The sequence below is a fragment of the Rana temporaria genome, chromosome 1 (assembly GCF_905171775.1).
Source record: "Rana temporaria chromosome 1, aRanTem1.1, whole genome shotgun sequence".
Taxonomy (NCBI): domain Eukaryota; kingdom Metazoa; phylum Chordata; class Amphibia; order Anura; family Ranidae; genus Rana; species Rana temporaria.
This window is the reverse complement of record NC_053489.1, coordinates 444,007,330-444,034,286: the sequence shown is the minus strand read 5'-3', so window position 1 is coordinate 444,034,286 and position 26,957 is coordinate 444,007,330. Positions and strand designations below refer to the sequence as shown.

At 43.9% G+C, this 26,957-nt stretch overlaps 1 protein-coding gene across 3 annotated transcripts in view; it reads right to left on the bottom strand.

Moving 5' to 3' along the window:
- MAST3 (microtubule associated serine/threonine kinase 3) overlaps positions 1-26,957 on the bottom strand; it is a 251,058-nt gene that overhangs the window by 95,490 nt on the left and 128,611 nt on the right. For 2 of the 3 annotated variants that reach the window (XM_040326886.1, XM_040326895.1), the window contains 2 exons: positions 11,975-12,063; positions 6,104-6,176 (listed from right to left, as the gene is read on the bottom strand). In XM_040326886.1, the coding sequence (XP_040182820.1) occupies positions 6,104-6,176; positions 11,975-12,063 (162 nt within the window). The remainder of the gene's footprint in view (positions 1-6,103; positions 6,177-11,974; positions 12,064-26,957) is intronic. The other variant, XM_040326891.1, reaches the window with a different exon arrangement.

Below are 26,957 nucleotides of genomic sequence, written 5' to 3'. Positions count from 1 at the left end.
CAACCATATAAAAAAGGCAAGGAGCACCTTGTGTACCTTGGCTAGAGAGATAGTGAGCAGCGGTCTCTTGGCAGTAACACCCTGGGCCTGAAGTAACACATTTTTTTGATAGATCAATATCATGCCAAGGCTCAGTAAGTGAACTATACTGATGGTGAGATGCAACTATACTGCCTCAGAATGGAAGACACTGCAACATGGCTCATACAGTATATTCAGCTAGTTGGTCTATCTTGTCAAGGAGGACACAAAGGCCTGTGAACTCCTGACACCTGTACTCTGTGCAATAAACACGCTTGACACCTGTGCGGTTTGTGATGCACACTCCTGAGCCCTTCAGTATGTGCAATATATATACTGCTGGTCCCAGCATTTTGTGCTTTAGGTATCCTGCATGATAGACACATTGGGGATATTTACTAAAGGCAAATCCACTTTGCACTACAAGTGCACTTGGAAGTGCAGTCATTGTAGATCTGAGGGGAAGATATGAAATGAGGGGAAGCTCTGCTGATTTTATCATCCAATCATGTACAAGCTAAAATGCTTTTTTTTTTAAGTTTCCTTGCATGTCCCCCTCGGATCTACAGCGACTGCACTTCCAGTGCAAAGTGGATTTTCCCTTCGTAAATAACCCCCAATGTTGTACATTTTATACTCCTAGCCACTGCACTTTGTACATACTCCTCACCGCTGCACTCCAAGTACATTATATACTTCTGAAATTCTTCTTAAGGTAGGATGTGTGCAAAAAATGGAATGGTTACATAGTTACATACCGTATTTATCGGTGTATACCGCGCACTTTTTTGCCCTGAAAATCAGGGCAAAATCGTGGGTGTGCGATATACGCCAATACCCGCACCGAGTTTGAAAAAACTGAGCGGACGTGTGAAAGAGCCCTTATTCTATGTGTCCATGCACACAGTCACGTTTATTGCGGTTTCTAGGCAGTTGCGTTTAACCTTGTTTTTCCAGAAGCAAAAAATGGGTTCAGACGCAAAACGCGGCACCAGCGTTTTGCGGCGTCACCTCCACAGGTCAGGTGGGAGAATCTATCCACAGGACAAATATTAGTCATGCTCTCCACAAATCTGGCCTTTATGAAAGAGTGGCAAGAAGCTAGAGCTACAATGGAATAGTTTTGATCAAAGAAGAGTTATGTGTTAGAATAGCCCAGTCAAAGTCCAGACCTAAATCCAATTGAGAATCTGTGGCAAGATTTCAAAATTTCTGTTCAGATGCTCTCCATCCAATCTGACAGAGCTTGAGCTATTTTGCAAAGAAGATTGAGCCAAAAATGTCTCTCTAGATGTGCAAAGCTGGTAGAGACATCCAAAAAGACTTGCAGCTGTAACTGCAGCGAAATGTGATTCTACGAAGTATTGACTCAGGGGGGGGCTAAAAACATATGCATCCCATTTATGTGCCACTTTGTGTTGGTTCATGACATAAAATTCCAATGAACTACATTTACGTTTTTGGTTGTAACAAATTTTCAAGGGGTATGAATACTTTTTCAAGGCGCTGTAAGCAGTTGTACAAATACTCATACAAATGCTCACACACCTGAAACCGATACCTTTGTGGTGCAATTTGAGCCCATACAAAATTAATGGGCTCAAATTGCACTGCAAAGAATCCCATAGGAATGTGGTGCATTTCCCCCACTGCTCCTGTGTGAACCATTTGATGCAGAGAGAAAATCGCAATGCATTCCCGTTCAAATCGCACGTGATTTGAGCCTATTCATTTTGTAAGGACGCAAAAGGTATCGGTAATCAGTATCGAGCAGAAGTATCAGTACTTGTCGATAAAAATAAATAAATAAAATAAAAAACAGTATTGGTGCAATCCTAGGCACAGTCATTAAAGCATAGCTTGTGGGTAAAAGGACTGTAGCATATGTGCGCTGTGTATACAGGGAGAAGACTCAACAGATTGGTGCCAAATGTTTTCTAAATCTTTTTTTGCTAAATGTATTTGAAGTGTAATTTGTGTTTTATAATTGCATTCTCAGCTGAGAGCCGTTGTCACACTGTATACAGACTGTACTAAAAGTTGTAGCTAGCTAAACAAATACCGTATTTTCTGCTCCAAAAGACGCACTTTTTCCCCCCAGAAATATGGGGGAAAATGTCTCTGCGTCTTATGGTGCTAATATGCGGTAGGCACCACCACCCGAAGAGGGGCAGGAGAGCAGAGAACAGACATCCAAACCCCCCCACACCACAAGCGCCGTGCTGGGCCTGACACCGTTCCTGAGAACGGCTGCTTGGGCTGCTCTGTCTTCTGTCAGGTGGATGGGATGTCATTTCTTTGGCCACGGCCAGGCTTCTTTTCTACGGCCACGGCCAGGCTGCATTTCTACGGCCACGGCCAGGCTGCATTTCTACGGCCACGGCCAGGCTGCATTTCTACGGCCACGGCCAGGCTGCATTTCTACGGCCACGGCCAGGCTGCATTTCTACGGCCACGGCCAGGCTGCATTTCTACGGCCACGGCCAGGCTGCATTTCTACGGCCACGGCCAGGCTGCATTTCTACGGCCACGGCCAGGCTGCATTTCTACGGCCACGGCCAGGCTGCATTTCTACGGCCACGGCCAGGCTGCATTTCTACGACCACGGCCAGGCTGCATTTCTACGACCACGGCCAGGCTGCATTTCTTTGGCAACGGCCAGGCTGCATTTCTATGGCCACGGCCAGGCTGCATTTCTTTGGCCAACTGGCACTGGAAAATATTTTAGTACACCTTTTGGTTCAGAATATGTTTTTTCTCGTTTTCCTCGATACACAATAATGAACACCACCTTCTTGGCTGTTTCTGTTCATATTAACACAAAGCGTCCAGTGACAGTTGGGATTCTTACCAGATCTGCTTCAGGTCTATCTTTAAACCACACCCAAATGACCATCCCCACTTTTCACCACAGTGCACTATACGTTCAGTATTCTGCCCCTTTAAAATCCGTCCTTCCATGTTTAAAAATTGGGAGGTATGAAAAAAAACTCAGTCAGTTTATCACAGACTAATCTTCTGAGTCACTTCTCAAAATGCAAACATGCCAAGGGCCAGGAGCACCAGCTCCACCCTGGCGAGATAAACAGTGAACCTTTGCCCAAGACAAATCTAAAGTGATCCACTGTATCAAAACAGCTAGAATCATATACACATTTCGGATATGCAAACAATATGCCACTGCCAGGAGAGGAACAACTGAAATAAACCTAGATCAAAAGAAAGAAAAATGGATCCTAAGGTAAAGCAACCAAAAAAGGAGGGCGATTTGGGCCCCATGTCATATTAGGCTTGCTAGAGGGACAAGAAAAAAATAATTGTTTTAACAGTGTCATTCCTTCAGCAAATGTTCCAGCCAGCAGATAACACCTCAGAGACAGGAAAGTGACTTTTGGAATAAAAAATAAAAAAACGCTGGTGATATTAAAAGTTGCAAAAACACACACACACACCACACTGAATGAAACAGGATTAACCCACATAGTGTTTGTGCATCTTTCTACCATATATACTGCACCAATAGAAAAAAGCAAGGGGTATGGACATATCTGATCCCCTGGAATAAAACCCTTGCCTGGTATAACAGCCACTGGGAGGAACAAACGACTTGAACCCCATGGGTGCAGGGATATGCACACAAAGATTTCTGGCCTAGCAGCCACAAGTGCATGAACCACAATACGGCTTCATACACGTAGCCATAAAGCATGCAGAGCCTGCATAATTACTCCCCAGAGACCTGCAACTGCCATGTCCAGCTGCTCATTGAGATCAATTAGAAAATGTGGCTGCATGCAGTAATGCTCCAGAGTGGCAGATGTGTTTGGACCAAACGTCTGAGCAAGTGCAGGCAGATGTGGGTCCTAGGAGAGGGATTACACAGGCTCAGAATGCTGTACAGCCCCTGTACCTTCATGTGAGTGAAGCCTAAAATACCTGAAACTAGACAAAGACAATGAGATCTTGGTGGAGGACAGTAGGGGAAAGACAGGGGAACATGACAACCACAAATAAAGGAGCAAGAAAGCAACAACAGAGAGCATACAGATCAGACTCGAAAAGCATTTCTGCTGACCATAGCACAGTTAACTACTGTTTCTGATCTTTTTTTTTTTATTTACACTCAGAGCCGGTTCACACACAGGCGGCACGACTTTAGGGGCGACTCGGCAAGGCCATCTCAAGGCGACTTGAGAGGCAACTTGCAAAATGACTTTAGTATTGAAGTCGATGCAAGTCGCCCCCAAAGTCCTACAGGAACCTTTTTCTAAGTCGGAGCGACTTGCGGCGCTCCTATTAGAACGGTTCCATTGACTACTGTGGACCGCGACTTGTCAGGCGGCTGAGTCGCCTGACAGGTCGCCCCAGTGTGAACCGGCTCTAACAGATACAATTTCAGGACAAGCTTTCAGGATATACCCCGTTCTTGTACTCCAGAAAGTTTGTCTAATATATCAAAAAAAAATTCACCTGTGACTTCAACCAGGACTATGAATGCTGCTTGTGCTAGGCCTTACACAGTAGCTATCCAGATCAGCGTATCCTCAGCTATAGCTTTGGCGGCCATACCCTGCTCTTTCTGGATCAAAGAATGCAGAGTTAGCCTGGAATGTTACTTTTGGGTTTTGCACTCTGCACTGTGGCACTTTCTAGGCCTTTGTGTACTGTGGTGTTAGTAAGCCACAGAGACCTCTTCAGGTCAAGATGGGCTTGGGCATATTCGAAACCCCACATGCCCGATCCTGCCAGGAAGCTGACACTGCATACTGCTAATCACAGGCAGTGAAACATTTGCCGATCCACAGGGAGAGAACTTACAGCCAGTAAGTGTCCTTTGTGTTGATTCTTCCACTGTTAGTATTACGTCTCCTCTGTCCCATCCCCCCTCCCGTCTATCAGATAAAATCTTTCTTATATGGACCCACCTCTCCTGAAGTGAAGGGTTTTACAGTGTTCTGCTTAAGCTTAAGATATACCTGGTCCTCTCCAAGCTTTTCTTTCTCCAAGGTCAAGAATTAGGTTAACTAGGCTAAGACCTTTATCCCAGTTAACATTTATTTACTGTGTATTGAAAACACTTGCACTTAATAAACATGACAAAATAAAACAGAATTACCACTGCCGTCAATAGGATTTCTATTTGTCCATTACTTTAAATAAAGTGCTGGGTCCCAGCTGTGGAATAGAGATTCCTATCACAGGGGCAGGCTGATAACGTCACACTCTCTGACTCAGCGGAAGTTTTGTATTCATTCACCGAACACAAAGCTGCCTATGAACGGCTGAACGTCACAAAGCATAAAAGTTGCAGAACATCTCAGGGGGAATCCCAGGTGGCCAGATCACTCAACAGATAGTTCAATCACAGGGCTGAAATGGGGCTTATTACATCTTTGCCCACATTTTTTTCCTTCAACACAGCAAAACATCGGCTGGACTGTTGGGTGGATGATTTGCTCACAATGAACTCTCTCCATCTGCGCTCCCGCCCCCCCCAATTGATTCCTAGTGGGATTTGTGGCCCTGCCATCATACCTGGGATTCCCCCTGAGATGTGCTGTAGCTATCTTATGCTTTTCAAATCTGGTCTACCCATGTATGCTCCACCTATATCCCCTGGGGAAGATTAATCCTAATCAAAACGTGTAGGTGTCAGCGTATCAGTTGATGTATATTGTATGCAATTATTACTCCCTGCTGGGAGAAAAAATAAAAAAATAAATGGAGGATGGTGTATAGTCAAAGACCAGAACATTTTATATAATCGATTTATTTTATTCTTTTTGTGTATAAAACCTTTTGCTTCTTATAAATGTCGATTGAATTAATACGTCTTGGCTGCAACAAAGTCCCATGAGAGATGCTTTTTATATATATATATATATATATATATATATATATATATATATATATATATATATATATATATATATATATATATATATATATATTTATTAGACAGGGACAGAGCAGCCCATGATATACTTACCCGAATCGACAAAGAATTGTACCGTCTTCAGCAAATAAACAAGAAATACTCTATCTTTAAAAAAAAAAAAAAAAATGGGTGTGTTACACTCACCTGCGTGCAAAAGGAAAGTTGACAGATGTACTAGTAGAAAAGTTTCTTGGGCTGTCGAGAGGGCTGCTCCCTGCTACAAAAAGAGCATGAAAATGAGAAAACATCTGCACGTGGCAGCTAGAGGTACTGTAAATATGAAAAAGTGCAATCAAAATGTTATTAGCAACACAAACCGTTATTTTTGACAATCCCATATAAAGCTTGCTAGAAAAAATTACTTTCAGGTTTCCTGCATGATTTACAGCTTCTCGTATGCCGTTTACTTATTATTTCCACAGACTACATATCCCATGGCACCTTGCTTCCTCCAAACTGATTCCTGCACCGACTGCCCCATGAAACTCCTCCTTTCAGCACCTCTGTAGTTCAGAAAGCAGGCTCTCTGAGATGTGTGACACAGCAGTGCCTACTCACAGGGCATAGTAAATATGGGTCACATAATTCAATGAATGAGGGCGCAATAAAAACAGGCAGGCACTCAGGAGGCAATAGTTATCACCCCCGGAATGCCCAGCATCTGCTGCTCTACCACTCTCTGAAAATAGATCCACTATGAATTGTTATTTATAGGGACAGTAGAGAGTGCCATGCCACATATGCAAATGAGGGCTTACAGTTTTGATCAAGTAAATTACTATTTAGGGTTTAGAAAATTAGACACTAGCTTTGGTATCCCTTTTAAACAGTAGTTTAGGCAAAACATGCAATAACATTTTTTTTTTTTATCTGCAATACAGAATACTTTATTAATTCCAAAGGGAAATTGGGAAATTGTTGTTACGACACAGACACACTTAAAGACAACACAAGATCACAACAATAAACTAAACAAGATGCAAAAACACAACAAAATTACCAATAACAGCCATTAACAATACACAAATAAAACATCCATACAATAAAAATATAACATAGCATAAATAACACAGATTAAAATAATAGGCAAACTACCAAATCCAAATAATACAACACTTTCTCTACCACCACCCCAAATAAAAACAAAATCACAATACCAACATATTTTAAAAACACAAAATCCTGATCAAAATTAAAATTTTCACCTCCAGCCCTCACAGAAAATAAATATACATCTTGATCACCACAGGCAAAAAGGATTTCCTTTGTCGCTCTGTGGTGCATTGTGGGTGTAACAATCTGTCACTGATGGTACTCCGCAGACTGACCAGCGTATTGTGGAGAGGGTGGGAAGAGTTGTCCACGATTAAATGTAACGTGAACAATATTCTCCTCTCCAACTCTGTTGTAAAAGACTCCAAATTCCAATCCAACAACATCATTGGCCTTGCAAATCGGTTTGTTGAGTCTGTTGGTGTCGGACACCCTAAGCCTGCTTCCCCAGCATGCCACTGCATACAGGAGAGCGCTGGGCACCAGCAGATGTTAAAAGGATATCAGGTCTCCTCAAAAAGTAGAGGCGGCTCTGGCCCTTCCTATAGAGTACCTCAGTGTTCTTGCTCCAATCCAGATATTTATGTGCACCACCAGATACGTGCAACTCTACTACCTCCACATCCACTCCTCAAATGGAGATTGAGGGTCACTGGTGGCTTCCTCTTTCTGAAATCCACAACCAGCTCCTTTGTCGTTGTCAAATTTAGATACAGAGGATTAACCTCACACCATGTGGCAATCATGGCCAGGGTGATTATTTAAAAAAAAAAACACACACACACCCGCGCAATGGCGACTGGAAATTGCATCCTGGCGCCTGGATTACACTGCAGTAGTTTCGCGGACTAGCGTCGGGCTGGCGATTAATTGAGGCCGTGGCTTTTGCGGCCTGCTGGAGCGGGATACACATTCCTATCTTCAAACCGGCGCCCTCTGGTGGACAGTGCTGTGATGAGCGCGGCTTGCTCTCACTGCCCGCCCACCTCCGAAATTATCTTCCCAGGTTTACAGCTGGGCTTGAGCGTTGCCAGGCTGGGGTGCGGGCCGCACCCGGGTGATACACGCCAGAGGGGTGACACCCGTGGATAGCGGCAGCTGCAACACCGCCCGCTGCCCTACACTGATCGCTTCACTAACACTAGCAAGGGAGGCACAAGAGTCGGACCAAAGCCGCTAGCACCTCCTCCTCCGTTTACATCCAGTGAGGAGGAGGAGCCCGAGGTACACATACACGGCCTCCCTGTTCTGAGGTCTGTACTGTACACTCTCTATTAAGTAGATAGACATGTGCGGGGGGAGGGGGAGGGGTGCCTATGCTGATGGGGGTCTGCACCAAGTTGGGTGTTTATACTGCAGTGGTCTGTACTAAGGGGGGATTCTATACTGACGGGGGGGGGGTCTGTACTAAGGGAGTGTTTCTATACTTCTGGGGTCTGTACTAAAGGGAGGGGGTGTATACTGTGGGGTCTGTACTAAGGGGGGATTCTATAGTGATGGGGGGTTTGCACTAAGAGGGTGTCTATACTGTGGGGGTCTGCACTAAGGGGGCATCTATACATCTGGGGTCTGCACTAAGGGGGGTTGTATACTGATGGGGGTCTGCACTAAGAGGGGGGATTCTACACTGATAGGGGTATCTGTACTGAGGGATGGGGGGGATCTATACTGTGGGAGGGGGGTCCGTCGTTAGTGGAGGGGGGTCTGTACTGAAGGGGGGGGGGGGAGACACCATTTTTTTCCGCACCAGGTAGCATCAACCCTAGTGACGCCACTGTCAGAGCCACCCCATCAGTGCAGCCTTATCAGCGTCACTCATCAGTGAGTGCCACCTGTCAGTGCCCATTAGCACAGCCTATCAGTGCTTATTCGTGCAACCTCATCAATGTCATCAGCCAGAGAGTAGAGGAGAGAAGAAAAAAAAAAAAGGAGGGGGGGGGGGGGGAAAAGAAGAGCCGTGGAACTCATACAGGTACAATCGTGCAGTTATTTTTACAGAACACAGGCAAACTTCCTACAATGGTGCAGAGAGGATGGCAGCATTTTAATAGCTGAAAGGAGAACAGCAGGAGCGGGGGTATAGCAGAGACAGGCAGAAAGGGGAGGACGACACAGGAGACAGATAGCAGGGCTGGGGCTGACGGAATCACGCAAACAGACCACAATGTCAGGGCTCGGCAGCCATGATTATCGTGGTCTGTTTGCAGAAGGGAAGGTATAGCCAGGTATTTCAGGCGATATGGGGGTCCAAATGAAACGCTTTAAAGAATGGGAGGCAAGCGCTCTTTGGAATAAGATTGCAAATTACAAGAATTGACCCTCGATTGCACTCAGTGCCAAATTGTTGAGCCAGACATGAATGCAAAAAAGCCAAAATTTGTCCTACTGAATATTTTATCGAATGAAAGCTCCCCCCCCCCCCTCGCTGGCTTTGTGTACGATTGTAAACCTTACAGAAAGTTGAACTTCCTGGCTTTCTGCATTGTGGGAATCTCCAAACTGGAAAGGCCCCTTTCCCTCAGGACCAGGGCTTCAACAGTCAGGTTGATAAAGCCAGTGACTGAAGTAGGGTGATAAACCAATCTTTAGGATAGGATATTCAGTAGATCTGAACAACCCCATGGAGCATCCATCAGGAGGCTGATTAGGAAACAGCACCACATCCAAATGGGCAAATTCAGACCTATGATTATCACCAGACTGCTCTCCATCTTGAAACAAGGAATTCATTTTAGGGGCGGAAAGGCATAGATCAGGTTGTACTGATCCCCAAAGCCACCACAGCATCCCACCACTGTCACCAGAGGTTTTCTGCAACTAGAAACAAACCTGCCCAGTTTGTAGTTGTACCTGGAGGCCAAGAGGTCCACAACGGTATGCTACCATGCCTGTGGTTGATTCCCTCATTCCCCTTGTCAAGTTCTGCCTGACTTTATTCTTACATCTGACCTCTCCCACAGCTGCGCCGCTCATGTTTGTGGGGATTTGCGCTGCAGGTGTTTGCTGCATTTGCTTTCTTTCATCCCTCTGTTTTGTACATCATGCCTACGATAGCGGCAGAGAGGGGTTGTCAGCTTCTGGAATCCTTTGAACTGCTTTATTGGATATACTTTTAAGCAATGTGTGTTTTATTACTGTAATATGTATGGTTGGTACGGCTGTGTGGTTTGGTGTATTTGTATATATTTATAAAATTGTATATTTACTTCCAGATGGACTACTAGACCATTGAGCAATTTCTGATACTTTTGCAGAAGCCTAACCCTGAAGAAGTGAATCCAACTGTGAAAAAAGTTGTCAGGGATTACATCAGTCAGGAATAGTTTGTGGTACTTTCATGATATTATTCCTATACAATATATACCGGTATGTGTTGCATATCCATGCAACTTGTTTTAATATAAAATAGAAGAGGGTGGTTTCACTGCAATAAGATTGAAATTCTTTGATTGAAGTAAATATTTGTACACGGTGTGGCCAAATCATAGTTTTTATGCTTATTGTCCAATACCAAGCTGTTACCCCCAACTCACGTCTTTTTTTTTTTTTTTTTGCTTAGACATTTCTTACAAGCTCCAATAATGCCCAGAGATGAACTCACTGGCAGAACAAAAGAAGTGCCTAAAAAAAAAACCCACACACAACACACACACCAGACCCAATACTCCCATCCACTCATTCGAGTTGGATTGGGGAAACCTCCTCCCTGTGTTTTTGTACTCGGACAGCAGGTAGAGATCCCCACTGTTAGAATACACTGATCAGTACTGCCGTCTATAGCCTGCATTGCTGATCGTGTGGACATTTTCCACCAGGGTGCTTAAAAGAGTCAATCAGTAGATCGACTTCCCCTCAACCACAGTAGCCAAACATGGATTGAAATTCGGATGGTCCCCGTTAAGGCGACTGATTTATATTTTTGCATCTATCGATCCAAAATGAACCAGCCTGTTGACTTTTTTTTTTGCATGCGATTACTGCCGGCGGCTGTGATCATTGTGTTCCCTACCGGTATAACGCAATAGAACTACGGGAGGGATTCTCCCCATCAACACTGGGTTAATGGGGGTATCAATCAATTTTGCATGAAAGAAAAAAAAATAAAAATATAAATAAATCGCATCATCTATGGCTTACCTTAGTAAAGACAAAGAATAGTCAATGCATTAGTTCCAGGTATGATCACTAGGGTAGGGTAAAAGTGCAGCCTGCTCATTCACCAAGGACCAGCTACATCATTTAGAAAGTAGCATATAAATTCACCAGTAACATCACTGGGAATGTTATTTACTCTAGACTAGCGATACTGTTGTGGATACAGCGTACCCATTTACAAGATCCTGTTGATATCAATTCTTTAGTGAGCAGAGTCACCAGTGACTATGTAGCCTATTCATTACCATGCAGACAGTCCATTCGCAACATCACTGACAATGCAAGCTATCCATTGACATCAGAAACAATGCACCCTATCCATTCCCTGGAGATTAGGGACATCATTGATCATGCAGCCTATCTATTCCCTAGAGACCGGATGCCGAATACTCAATGTGAATATGCTGTTGATGGTTTCATTACTACATTTCTATGAGCCAGATTTCCGTTGAATCTGTTGTGGTTTCATTTGTTGCCATATTTATGTACCCTCATAATGTTATATATATATATATATATATAACTGCAGAATCATGGCTCATGTAATTCCTAATAATTCTTGTTCAATGCGCTTAAAGAATTTGACTAAAAGAGGATGAATGATAGATAAAAAAAAAAAAAAAAAAGAAGAAGGGGATATGCACTGTGCTAACCGGATTACTATTCTCAAATTCCAAGCCTAGAAGAGGAGTACGGTATGTCTATCATATTTCTTTGGTGATCCGTGGTATATTTTGGGTCGAGTAGATTGATTACAGGTTACTATGCGTAATTTCACTGTTTATATCAGAGAAAAAGGACACTCACCTGTAGGTACCGATAGTGGAGAGAGTGGGCGCGACAATGTTGGCGATGGGGACCCCACCACCAAGCTCTTCCTGTTGTTGCTTCGGCAACTAAACAAGACACAAGATAAATAAATACCCAATTACAATAATTTCAACAATTGTGATGCATCAGAAAAAAATAAAAATAAATTATAAATATGTAGGATAAACTTTCTGCAAATAACCAAAATCTATAGAATGAGATTTCTGGGAAATGAAAAAAAACTGACAAGCATTAAAAAGTTAACAACTACACATATGCCTTACAGGGCTATTTGGATCACAAGCCTATTCGTGAACATAAGGCTCACACATGTAAAGATAAAAGTCTCGCTGGCAGTTTATAGCACGCAGATCTATTTTAACGCTTTCGCTACCGACCAGTTTTTCATTTTTTCAAATGTTCAAATGAAAATTTTCAAAGAAATACAGAAATCTCCCATTAAACTAACAACACCTGCAAGCATTTCCCTGTAAGGCGGAGTCCTTGCGGGAGAGGGATCTTGGTCAACTGACGGGGGATCAGTGGGAGGAAGCCATGCAATCTGTAACCATATGCTCTTTGAATGTAGTGCAGAAGGTGTCCCAACTATACATATTGTTGAGAGGTAGTGGGTACACTTAAAGGGTTTCAAACGACAATCCCTGTAGACCCTCTGTGTTGCTTGCTGGGGGTCCTGGAGGATGTGATTCCTGAGGAATTAACCAGGATCGCAGTCTCTAGAGTCTTACTTCGGGCCAGAAAGCTTATATTGATGGGATGGAAATCAATCTTACCTCCTACCACCGCCCTCATGGATAGCACACATGGTATAATATATATATATATATATATATATATATATATATATATATATATATATATATATATATATACACATACATACATATATACATATATACACATATACACACACACACATACACACCCCAACACAGGGGAAGCCCGGGCAGGTTTGAACGAATTTGGTCCCAATGGCCGGTTTGAGCCCCAGGGAGCTAGTGTTGTCCAGAATTCTGCAATGTCCATAACACTAATCTATACATGTATGCTGAATTTAGAATTGCAATATTGTGGTGTTACGCCTAGCTGATCATATCCTATTTGTCAGCGGAGTGAAACCTCTGCAAGTTTTTGTACAACGGAAACTGTTGTGATTTGCCATAAAGCGGTAGTTCACCCTCACTGACTTGATTTTACCATCGAGACAGGCATTGTAGCGCGAGCTACAGTATGCCTGTCCCAATTTTTTTAACCCCGGACTCACCTTGTAATCGTACATTGTAGATTTCGGCTCCCGCGGGGAATGGGCGTGCCTATGGAGAGGGAGGATGATTGACGGCCGGCCCTGGCACGTCACTCTCCCCGAAGACAGCCGGAGTAGGTCTCGGCTCTTCACGGCGCCTGCGCACAGGCTATGCGCAGGCGCCGTGAAGAGCCAAGCCTATTTCGGCTATTTCCGGAGAAGCGTGACGCGCCAGAGCCGGCCGTCAATCATCCTCCGTCTCCATAGGCACGCCCATTCCCCGGTATCTTCGATGTACGAGTACACGGTGAGTACGGGGGTAAAAAAATCGGGACAGGCATACTGTAGCTCGCGCTACAATGCCTGATTTTATGGTAAAAGAAAAAAAAATATTTTTTTTTGCGTTGATAGGGTGAACCCCCGCTTTAAGTTCAATAAAAACCTTTTTGATAAAAAAAAAAAAAAAAAAAACACAACACTTACAGGCAACTATACTTCCAAGTGTCTCCCAGGACAGCATATGTGATTTAGGCACCGCCTCCAACAGGAAACACATCATGCAAAAAAAAAAGTCTCTCTGCTAAACCAAATAACAGAGCACCATCATGAGGGTGGGATACTGCTGTTCTGAAAGACTCCTGGAGTTACCATTAAAGTCGAACTATAGGCATTCACATGTGAAGCTGCCAGTGACGTCACTAGAGTATGTGTACTGCACCCTTAATTGGACGGCATGCTGTCCACTGAGAGAGCGGTGTTGCAGAGATAGAGAAAAAAAAATCCAGGAGCTTCTAAAGCATTGCATCTGAGATCAGCAGATCACGGGTGCAATGCACTGTTTTTGCAGACTGTCAAGTGTAAGCCGTCTGCTCGTACATCCAGGCAGATACACACTGACAGTAAGCATCAATGAACTACCTGGAGAGCTCAACAGCACCCCGGTAGTACAATGAAAACTATCAGCTGAAAAGTATCTTGTTACTTGTAGTTCTCCCATTCACAGAAATCTGTGAATAAATGACAGGGCCAGGTTTGATTGGCAGCCAGATTGGGGAGAAGATCCCCAACTCACTGTCACTACAGGCGGTGGATTGAGGGGTAATGGCTGCAGTGGGAACACGTTCCACCCCAAATACGGGCTTAACATGTAACATGTTCCCAAAGGTGAACTTACATATACAGAGAGGGGGGAAAAAAAAAAGTATTTGATCCCCTGATGATTTTGTACATTTGCCCAATGAAAAAGAAAATGATCAGTCTATAATTTTAATGGTAGCTTTCTGTTAATAGAGAGAGACAGAACAAAAAAGGTCCCCAAAAGACGCATTTCAAAAAGTTATAAATTGATTTGCATTTTAAATGAGTGAAATAAGTATTTGACCCCTTCGCAAAACATGACTTGGTGGAAAAACCCTTGTTGGAAATCAGAGGTAAGATGTTTCTTGTAGTTGGCCACCAGGTTCGCACACATCTAAGGAGGGATTTTGTCCTACTGTTCTTTGTAGATCATCTCCAAGTCATTAAATGTTTCTTGTGTAGGTCTACAATCTTGTCGCGGAGATCCTTGTACAACTCTTTGGTCTTGGCCATGGTGAAGAGATGGGAATCTGATTGATTGCTTCTGTGGACAGGTGTCTCTTATACAAGTAACAAGCTATGATTAGGAGCACTTCCTTTAAGAGAGTGCTCCTAATCTCAGCTCTTTACCTGTATAGAAGACACCTGGGAGCCAGAAATATCGCCGATTGAAAGGGGATCAAATACGTATTTCACTCATTAAAATTAAAATCAATTCATAACTTTTTGAAATGCGTTTTTCTGGATATTTTATTGTTATTCTGTCTCTCACTGTTAAAATAAACCTACCATTAAAATTATAGACTGATCAGCTCTTTGTCAGTGGGCAAATGTACAAAATCAGCAGGCGATCAAATACTCTTTTTCCCCTCACTGTAACTGCCGATTAGTGTATTCTGATAGCAGTGGGTGCTACTGTTCAAATGCAATGTTCTGACGGGGGAGGGGAGATTCATCCATCCACCTCACCTAGTTAGTGTTTGTTTTTTTAAATTAGCCTTCGGACTGAACAAAAAAAAAAAAAAAAAGAAGGAAGAAGAAGAAGTGCATGGGCAGCATTAGAGATTTTTTTTTTTTTGAAACACATGATGCTGCACTGTTCTATATTCTTTATATAAAAAAAAAAAAATAGAAGGGACTTCCTGTTTCTACAATACATTCTTACAACATTCAAAACAAGAGGAAAACACTGGTTTCGTTGAGCAAAGTGAGCTCTTTAATGAAGCGGAAGATTCTGGATAACAGACAGCAATTATATTTAGAACAGTCATACAGATTCCAACTGACTGATGTAAATCCACATCTGCATTCTCATAAATAAATTGTTGGGGAAATAAGTAAGGGAGCATCAAACCTCTGGCATAGTACAATCAAAACAACTGCATAGGAACCGTTAGGAGGCTACAGAAAATATCTAAAATGAGTCATACAGACACGTTTCAGTGCTCTGCAAAGACAAAACGTATATGACCCATTTCAGGATGAATGTGAGGCCTAGTACACACGAGAGGATTTATCCGCGGATAAATCCTCTCGAGGATTTCCACGGATTTTGATCCGATGGAGTGTACTCACCATCGGATCGAAATCCGCGCCGAAATCCCCTCGCAATGACATGTCGCCGCGATGATGACGCGGCGACGTGCGCGACGCTGTCATAAAAGGAATTCCACGCATGCGTCGAATCATTACGACGCATGCGGGGGATCCATTCGGACGGATTGATCCGGTGAGTCTGTACAGACCAGCGGATCAATCCGTTGGGATGGATTCAAGCGGATAGATTTGAAAGCATGTCTTCAAATTTTTATCTGCTTGAAATCCATCCCAGGGGATAAAAATCCGCGGAAACAGATCCGCTGGATTGTACACACCAGGGGATCTATCCGCTGGAGCCGGTCCGCGGATCAATTCCAGCGGATGGATCCTCTCGTGTGTACGGGGCCTTAGAATTGTCTCTCTATGGCTACAAAGAGCAATGAATATTCATCCAAATTTACGGATTCTGTTATAAAAGATAATTTTGCTGGGTTAAACACATTTAGTTAACATTAAAGTGGTTCTAAAGGCTGAAGATTTTTTTTTTACCTTAATGCATTCTCCAGTCACCAACACAAAGTGGCACACAATTGTGAAGTGGAAGGAAAATGATAAATGGTTCTCATTTTTTTTTACAAAAAAATGTGAGAAGTGTGGGGTGCATTTGTATTCCCCCCCCATTCAAAACTTTAGAGAACCACCTTTCGCTGCAATTACAGCTGCAAGTCTTTTTGGGGATGTCTCTACCAGCTTTGCACATCTAGAGAGAGTGACATTCTTTGAAAAATAACTCAAGCTCTGTCAGACTGAATGGAGAGTGTTCAAGTCTTGCCACAGATTCTCAATTGGATTTAGGTCTGGACTTTGACTCTGCCATTCAAACATATGAATATGCTTTGATCTAAACCATTCCATTGTAGCTCTGGCTGTATGTTTAGGGTTGTTGTCCTGCTGGAAGGTGAACCTCCCCCCCCCCCCCCCCCCACTCTCAAGTCTTTTACAGACTCGAACAGGTTTTCTTCTAAGATTGCCCTGTATTTGGCTCCATCCATCTTCCAATCAACTCTGACCAGCTTCCCTGTCCATGCTGAAGAAAAGCATCCCCTCAACATGATTCTGCGATGGGGATGGTGTGTTCAGGGTTAGTTTTCCACCACACGTATGCGTTTTGCTTTTAGGCCAAAAAGTTCAATTTGGTCTCATCTGACCAGAGCACCTTCTTCTACATGTTTGCTGTTTCTGATAAGCCATATGGGGGACACAGCAAACGGGACCTCTTTTGGCTTTCTAACTAACACACAGCTCCTTTATCTGCAACGTAGAGAGCGTCCTGACTCCCCTGTATTCCAGGGGAGGGGTCGAGCACGACACTCCACACCAGGGAGAAAGCCTTGCATTACTGTGTGTAGTTACAGACAGAAGAACAGGAAGTGAGGATCTCTCAGAAGAAATAAAGACATTTAAAAGCAAAATCGAAGGATGAGGCAAGTGAAGGAGGACTGCACCAAGGTAAAGGAAGCTATTTAGGAAAACATTTTTTTTACCTTTACAACCCCTTTAAACTTCTCCACAACTTTATCTTTGTAAAAATGGCTAAGCAAATATCCCGAGACATAAAAGTTGCAACAACCACCATTGTATTCACAGGGGTCCCGGCTTTCAAAAATATATATATACGACTTGGGGGTTTAAGTAATTTACTAACAAAAAGAAATGCCGATTTTACATTGGGGGGTAAAGTGGCTAAACAAGTTCTATAATTATCTTTAGAATAACTTAAAGCTAGCACCATCTCTCACATGGAAAAAACTTTCTGGTAACGTTCTTTCCCAGGGGCTTTCAGGACAGCCACCTGAGAGACCTTTGCTCCTCCCCTCTGTAGGAAACACCGCGCCAGCCTTCTATAAATTTCCTCCTCCCCTGCTGGTCCTCAGTTCTTTAAGAGCACCTCCAGTCGCTGGGGAGACACAAGAATATATGATACAACATAATAAACAATATCACATTTCCTGCAAGGAAATGTTATGCTTTTTCAACATACTTTTGGGTGGGTACCTGGCTGTCCTGAAAGACTCCCGGAAAGAACGTTACCAGTAGGTAACTTTTTTCCCCTAATCGTCTTTCAGGACAGCCACCTGAGAGGATAACCGAGCACTTACCCTTAGGGCGGGACCACAGCTTGTAAGACCTTGCGTCCAAAGGTCTGATCTTTAGCTGACCAAAGATCCACCCTATAGTGTCTTACGAAGGTGGCAAAGCTGGACCATGTTGCCGCTTTACAAATTTGTTCCGGCGTTGCTCCAGCTCTTTCTGCCTGTGAGGCTGCCATTGATCTTGTGGAGTGCGCTCTGATACCCTCTGGGATCTGTGTGCCTCCTAACTTGTAAGCCTGTTCAATGGCTTCCCTTAGCCATCTGGCTATGGTGCGTCTAGTGGCTCTATGCCCTTTCCTAGCTCCAGAATGTAAAATAAATAAGGAATCCGTCTTCCTCAGTGTTTTTGTTACTTCTAAATAATGCAAGACGCATCTCCTGACATCTAAATTATGAAACTTTACTTCTTGTTCTTTAGAAAGGGTTCGGACAAAATGAAAGTAACACAACTTCTTGTTCCCTATGGAATCTCAAGACTACTTTCGGCAGGAATCCCGGATCCATTTTAAAAATGATGCGGTCCGCATCTGACAAAAGGGGGGGTCTGGTTGATAAGGCCTCTATCTCACAGACCCTCTTGGCTATGGTAATTGCTACCAGAAAGACTGCTTTTAGCGTCAGCGTCTAAGTTGCAATTTTCTAGTGGTTCAAAGGGGTCTACTGTCAAAGTTTGCAGCACTAGTGACAGGTCCCACTTTGGAAAGACTGCACTCTGTGTGTGTTTTTGTCTGCTCAGGGATCTGACGAGTCTGATTATCCATGGATCGGATGCTAACCTCTTTTCCTGAAAAAACGAAAGTGTTGACACTTGACTCTTTAGGGTACTAAGGCTTAGTCCTTTCTCTACACCATTCTGTAGAAATTCTAAGTCTGCCACTGAGCTCTGTGTGTTGAAGGTGTTTTCTGTGCACCAGTTGTTAAAGCACTTCCACACTTTCTGATAGATACTGCGTGTCTCCACTTTCCTGCTTTTTAGCAGAGTCGCTATTAAGTGGCTTTGCTTTCCTTTGCTTTCAGCAGCTGCTCCTTAGATACCAGGCGGCCAAGTTCCACCTTTTTACTTGGGGGCAGTATATTGGGCCCTGGGAGAGTAGATCTTCCCGGACTGGCAGTAACCAGGTGGGCTCTATAGCGAGTTCTTTCAGCATAGAGAACCACAGTCTCCTGGGCCAGTGAGGTGCTATGAGAATCAAAGTTGTGTTCTCTATGCAGAGCTTTCTTATTACCGCTGGTATCAGAACCAGTGGAGGAAAGGCATAAACACATCTTGAATGTCCACCTCTGTGCCAAAGCATCCACCCCTATCGCTCCGTCCTCTCTTTTCAGAGAAAAGAACGCTCCGACTTTTTTGTTTTCTCTTGAGGCAAATAAGTCCATCTGAGGTGTTCCCCATTTTTGCGTAATTTGTTTGAACACCTCTTGGTTTAACGCCCAGTCGCCTTCTTTCACTTGCTTCCTGCTGGAGAAAATCTGCCACTCTGTTTAAATTCCCATTTAGGTGGACTGCTGATTTCAGGATTTTCTCTGCTAGTGCCCACAGGGTTCCACTTCTTGTTCCTCCCTGTTTATGTAGGCAATGACTGATGCGTTGTCGGACCTGATCTGCAAGTGATGTCCTTTTAACTCCTTCTGGAAGGATTGAAGTGCAAGCCCTACTGCTTTCAATTCCTTCCAGTTGGATGATCTCATCCTTTCTTCCTTTTCCCACATCCCTTGTGTAATCTGGGAGCCTAGATACGCTCCCCATCCTACGCCACTTGTGTCTGTGGTAAGGGTCTGGGAAATGGGACGTGACCACAGCCGTCCTTGGGTTACATTTTCCACTGTCCTCCACCACCATAGGGTTCTTTTCACCTTTGCTGGTATTAGAACCTGGATGTCCAAGGACTCCTGCTTGTGATCCCATATCTTTAATAGGAACATTTGTAGTGGCCGAAAATGTAGGGCTGCCCATTGTTCTGCTGGGATTGCGGACGTTAGTAATCCCAGTGTTGACATTACCTTTCTGATGGTGCATGGTAAGTTTGCCTGGATTGCACTTACTTCTTTTTGGATTTTTTCTATTTTCTCCTTGGGTAGAAATATTTTTTGTTGGACCGAATCTATTACATATCCCAAGTATGTTATCCGCTGAGTGGGTTGTAGGTTGGATTTTTCTATGTTTATTAGCCAACCTAAATCTTTTAGAAACGTCTGCGTGATCTTGAAGTTCTTTTGAAACCTTTCTGGAGATTCTGCAAATAGGAGCAGATCGTCTAAATAGGCGATGATTGATATGCCTTGGACTCGCAAGGGTGCCAGGGCTTCCGCCAGAATTTTTGTAAAGATTCTGGGGGAAGAGGAAGGGCCGGAGGGTAAGGCTCGGAATTGTAGGTGCATGGTTTTGTTTTTATTGCCAACCTTAGAAATGTTTGATAATCCCTGTGTATTGGGACGTGTAGGTATGCGTCCTTCAAGTCTAGGGAAACTAGAAAACAGTTTGGGGGAAGTAAGGCCTTGACTGAATATATCGAGTCCATCCTGAATTTTTGTAGGTTATGGACACATTCAAGGGTTTGAGGTTTAGGATTGGTCTGACCTTTCCCGTGGGTTTTTGCACTCCGAATATGTGGGAGTAATAACCTTGTCCTCTTTCTTCCTTTGGCACCTCTATGATTACTTCCTGTTTCCTGAGATCCTCTATGGCTCTCATTAACCCTTCGGCTTTTCCTTTGTTTTTTGGAAGCTTGGTTAAGTACAATCTGTTTGGGGGTGTTTTTGAGAACTCCAGGTGATATCCGTCCCTTATTGTTCTCAAAATAAAATGGATTGGAGGTTATTCTTTCCCATTGCGGGAGGAAGGCCCCCAGTCTTCCTCCTACTGTGACCAATTTGTCATTTCTTGTCGTAGGTTTGTTCAGGAGGACAAAAATCGCTCCCCTTTGCCTTTCCCCTTCAGGACCCAAGGTCTTTTTTGGTTGTCTGCCTTGGGTGTTGTATAACCGGGACCTTTTGGGACCCAAGTAGTACTTTTTTGCTTCCTTTTGTTCTGATGTGGCTGACTCCAGGGCGCTTTGCGTTTCAGCGGAAATGCTTTCTTTTTATCCGCTGTACAATCTAGCACCTTTTCCAACCCTGGCCCAAATAGCAAGTCCCCTGTAAATGGGATGCCACATAATTTGGTTTTCGATGCGCAGTCCCCCTGCCATGTCTTTAACCATAGGGCCCTTCTTGTGGAGTTGGTTAGTGCGGATGACCTGGCTGCCATCCGTACCAGTTGAACTGAGGCATCTGCGATATAGGCTATGCCTCGTAGCAGTGTGGGAAAGGAGGATAGGATTTGCTCCTTCGCAGTCCCTTCCTCAATGTGTGGCTGGATCTGGTTTAGCCGTGTGGAGTCCCATGATTTCTTTAACAAAGAGTTCATTATTTTATCCATTGCTTCAGATAAAATGCCCATATCCTCAAATGCTAGATCCGTGTGCCTTGATACTTGTGAGAAGGCGGCATCTAGCTTTGTAGTTTTGTTCCATATTGAGGATAGGTCATCTGAAAATGGAAACCGTCTTTTTAAAGCGTTAGAAAATAATGGTTTTCTTTCCGGTTCCTGCTATTCTTTTTTTAATTGCCTCCATTAACACCTCATGAACTGGAAAATTCTTCTTTTCCTGTTCTCCTAATCCCTCATACATCAGATCATGTAGGGATAGAGTCTTTTTCTCTGTTTGTATACCCAGTGTGGTATAGATGGCTCCCAAGAGGTGATCGATATCCTCCAACGAGAGTTTGTATCGGGATGGCCTCCTGGAATCACTTTTCTGAGCCTCCCCCTCTGACTCTTGGGAGCCAGACACTGCGCTGTCAGGTTCCTCTTCTGCCTCCTCTCTAGGAGTTACTGAAGGGCCCGCACTGGTGGAAGGTATAACTTCCGTTACTTTAACCGCTGCTTGCACTGGAGGAGAAGCCGACTGAAGCTGCGGGATCTGAAAACCTTCAAAGAAGGTTTTAAAGGATTCAAAGGTGTTGGATAATTCTTTAACAGATGATGCTAGCTCACTCTGTTCTGTAGTATGTTCCTGTACTAGTTTGCTAATACAATCGCTATATATAGCTTTCCTCCATGAATCTCTGAGTGTGGCTCCGTTGTCGTAATTTGCGGCCGGAACCGGAAGCTGTGAACCCAGAAGTGCGCGCCCCCGTTTGCCAGACATGACGTCACCCGCCGTCGGCTCCATGCGGTCCCAATACCCGGTGTGGCTGTCTGTTTGAATCTCCTTCTGCCGCCACACACGCTGCTGCGGTATGTGCACTTCTCCCCACCGCACTCCCCTGCTGAGTGCCAGCAGGGGAGGAGGAAATTTATAGAAGGCTGACGCAGTGTTTCCTACAGAGGGGAGGAGCCAAGGTCTCTCAGGTGGCTGTCCTGAAAGACGATTAGGGGAAAATGATAATCTTTGCAATGCTGAATCCTAACAACAAATACCACATAACTTATTTCACACATGGCTCAGATGTCTGAAAATGCACAATGCCGCTTTAAACTTCTGGGCAGGTTTGCAGAATTATAATCATGTCAAGTATGTCATGTAGTGTTCCTTTTAATAACATACCTAACATATGGGAGCTATAGAAATATAAAGGATTACCTTTAAAATAAACAAAAAATAATGTTGTTCCTACATCTTACCCGTAAAATTATTTTCTTGGGAGTACATCACAGGACACAGAGCAGCCATAATAATTGCTATCTGGGTTATGCACCCCCTATAGGTGAATGGACACTGGCAGATCAATCAAACAGAAAGTCCTCCCCTATATAACCCCTCTTATACAGGCAGTACCTCAGTTTTGTAGCAAGAAATGAATATCTCAGAAAAGAAGGGATGGAACTCCGTGTCCTGTGATGTACTCCAAGAAAAGGATATTACAGGAAAGATGTAGGAAAAAAATCACATTTTCTTTATTGTACATCCCTGGCCTAGAGAGGAGGGAGACAGAATCACAGAAACTGCCACCTGAAAAGGACCCATTCTGCCCCTATAACATACTGTGGCCAAGGCAGTATCCTCTGTGGCTTTGATATCCATCTGTTAAAACCCTGTGAATGTATGAACCCAAGACCATGTAGCATTCTTGAAAACCTGAGCCACCAATGCCTGGTGGCGGAAAGCCAAAGATGCCCCCACATACATGGTGGCGATCGCTCTCACCAGAAAGGGTGTGGATCTTTCCCTTTCAAGTCATAGGCTTAAAAGATTAACTGGTGGATCCAATGAGAAATAGTTAAATTAGGTGCCGCCTACTCTTCCTGGGCTCTTTTGGCAGCACAAACCAGGATTCCTGACCTGCGACAACAATTCAAGTAAATGCAAACTAACTGCTCCCGCCGCCGGGCTCCGATTCATAACAGGAGTCCAACTTTCACCCATCAAGGTGAGCTCTGTCATAAAAGACCTTCAAGATCTCAGTCCCTGTTAATCTTGGGTCCACTCCCCTGGACCTGTATAGTATCGTGCTGGAAAGTCCCTTATTGAGAACAAACACTGCACAGGATTCCATTACACAAGGTCCAGCGAGAGAAAAAAAAAACGCTCAGTAGTCTTCAAAGAACCTCCTCACTGGAACCATTGCCATGGGTGCCGGCAATGCAATAGTGATGCAAAAATACAAAGGAAACTTGGACAGCCGTACTAGCTATGACTAAGCACTGAAGCTACAGTGCGAAACGTTCGCTTTTATTCCAATTTTTTGGCTGTGGCATGTTTATTTTGTGATCGATTTTAATTAAAAGAACATTTTTGGAGGAAGGAAGGAAACAAAGTTTCCTTCGTATTTTTGCAACACAAGGTCCAGCGCCGTAAGGCTGCATTACAGGCAAACCTCAAAGATTCTTCTCTCCAACAAGGCTCCAGTATCATCCATTTTGGCTGACAGCTTTTTCGAATGGATCCAATTGAAGTCCCCGATTCTTAGTAGAACCACTCCAGACCTACAAGAGCACATGTAGCTCATCAGTGACCACCACCTTACACTGGCAAAATAAAATTAGGTATTTTCTGTATGGGAGGGGGGTGTATAGGGGAGGACTTCCTGTTTCATTGATCTGCCAGTGTCCATTCACCTATAAGTAGCTTCTAACCCAGATAGTAATTATTATGGCTGCTCTGTGTCCCATGATGTACGATAAAGAAATAACTATAGCTGGCCATAGATGGATCAAAAGTTTGACTGGTTCAGCAGGGACAGGACAAATTTCAATCTATTTATGGTCGCTCCCGTTCAAGAGCAGTCAGTCTAAGGATTGGCTCCTCTCAAACAGGACTGCTGGAAGATTTTGCCTCAACCAGTGCAGATTCGTGTATTTTGACGGCGGGGGTGTGAGAAAACAATGACGCAGTAAGGAGGATTCCACCATCTACCTTGATTGTGTGGATGGGGGAATCCGTTCATTCTGACTGATCAAAAAATGTATGGCCAGCATTATGCATTCAAATCATTCTACAGCCTCAGGAGCCGTCCTGATGACAACATGACATCATCACAACCCTGATAATAGCATCATGCATGCTGCCCCAAGTTCCGGCTCAATGGGCTATTTCCACGTGGTGGATAAGTGAGTCTTTGTTCTTTAGCGTGACGGTTTCCCTTTCAAAGTTACACAGGGTATATACTGCCTTAACTTCAGTGACAGCATTCTGCATGTGCAAGTAGATGGGACTCAAGTGGTTAGCATTACCAAACAGAGAGAGCAGTGTCCTTCTGTTAGGGCTGTCTTTGTGTACACTGATCTCAGACAAATATGCCAGCATGTTTTTAACCAACAAATAGAAAAATAAATAAATCTGAACTCTGGGTCTGTTTTAACCACTTCAGCCCCAGACCATATTGCTAGTCAAAGACCAGGCCACTTTTTGCGATTCGGCACTGCGTTGATTTAACTGACAATTGCGCAGTCGTGCGACGTGGCTCCCAAACAAAATTTCCGATCTTTTTTTCCCACAAATAGAGCTTTCTTTTGGTGGCATATGATCACCTCTGCGGTTTTTAGTTTTTGCGCTATAAACAAAAATAGAGCGACAATTTTGAAAAAAAAAAATATTTTACTTTTTGCTGTAATAAATATTCCCCCCAAAAAAAAAAAAAAAAAATATATATATATATATATATATATATATAATAAAAAAAAAAAATTCCCTCAGTTTAGGCTGATACGTATTCTTCTACATTTTTTTTTTTTTTACGAAAAATATCGCAATAAGCGTTTATTGATTGGTTTGCGCAAAAGTTATAGCGTTTACAAAATAGGGGATAGTTTTATGGCATTTTTATTAATATTTTTTTTTTTACTAGTAATGGCGGCGATCAGCAATTTTTTTCGGTACTGCGACATTATGACGGGCACTTCGGACACATTTTTGGGACCATTGGCATTTTTTTAGCGATCAGTGCTATAAAAATGCATTGATTACTATAAAAATGCCACTGGCAGGGAAGGGGGTTAACACTAGGGGGCGAGGAAGGGGTTAAGTATGTTCCCTGAGTGTGTTCTAACTGAAGGGGGGGGGGGGTGGACTGTCTTGGGGAAATGACTGATCGCTGTTCATACATTGTATGAACAGACGGTCAGGCATTTCTCCCCCTGACAGGACCGGGAGCTATGTGTTTACACACACAGCTCCCGGTTCTCGCTCTGCAACGATCGCGGGTGCCCGGCAGTGATCGCGCGTGCCCGGCGTCAGGAGCCTTGGCTGCTCGGTGAGATGACGTAGATATACGTGATCTCGCCCAGCAGAGCCGACCTGCCGACGTTAAACGGCGGCTGGTCGGCTAGTGGTTAACCTGGCCTGGGCATCGCAAAACCTGGCCTGGGCATTTAGCTGCCTAAAGGTCCGGGGCTTAAAGCGGTGGTTCACCCTCAGTGACACGATTTTACCATCGAGACAGGCATTGTAGCGCGAGCTACAGTATGCCTGTCCCGATTTTTTTACCCCCGTACTCACTGTGTACTCGTACATTATAGATTTCGGCTCCCGCGGGGAATGGGCATGCCTATGGAGAGGGAGGATGATTGACGGCCGGCCCTGGCACGTCACTCTCTCCGAAGACAGCCGGAGTAGGTCTCGGCTCTTCACGGCGCCTGCGCACAGGCTATGCGCAGGCGCCGTGAAGAGCCAAGCCTATTTCGGCTATTTCCGGAGAAGCGTGACGCGCCAGAGCCGGCCGTCAATCATCCTCCGTCTCCATAGGCACGCCCATTCCCCGAGGGGAGTCGGTATCTTCGATGTACGAGTACACGGTGAGTACGGGGATAAAAAAATCGGGACAGGCATACTGTAGCTCGCGCTACAATGCCTGATTTTATGGTAGAAGAAAACATTTTTTTTTTTTGGGGGTTTATAGGGTGAACCCCCGCTTTAAGTGGTTCCTGCTTCTAAGCATCACTGTTTTACTTCCTCCATCAGCTCATCCCCCACAGCCATTACCTTTTGTATCAATTAACCCTCCTTTTTAGATTGTAAACTATAATGAGCAGGGCCTTCTGATTCCTCTTGTACCAAATTGTAATGCAACTGTAATGTCTGCCTTTATTTTGTTAAGCGCTGCGCAAACTTTTGGCGCTATATAAAACCTGTATAATAATAATAAAGTGATTTTAGGGTGGTCCTTGAGACCCATTGTCAACAGAAGGCCATCAACCGGGATAAACTTGTTGCGGTGCGCTTTTTTAAAAAACAGCCTTACACGTGTGAACTTGGAGGTATAGGGATGCATCGGATTCCAATCCTAATCGTGGAGTGGACAGAAATTTGTTGGGAGTCGTATTGGATTTTTTTCCCTACAGATTGTACCTCCCGAGGACTTAAAATACTTTATGCTTCAATAAATATGTTTACTTTGGCCTCTAGTGCCATTTCCTGCAGCATTCCAGATCTCTGTGATAACAGAGGCCATGCTTAGTGAGGACTCT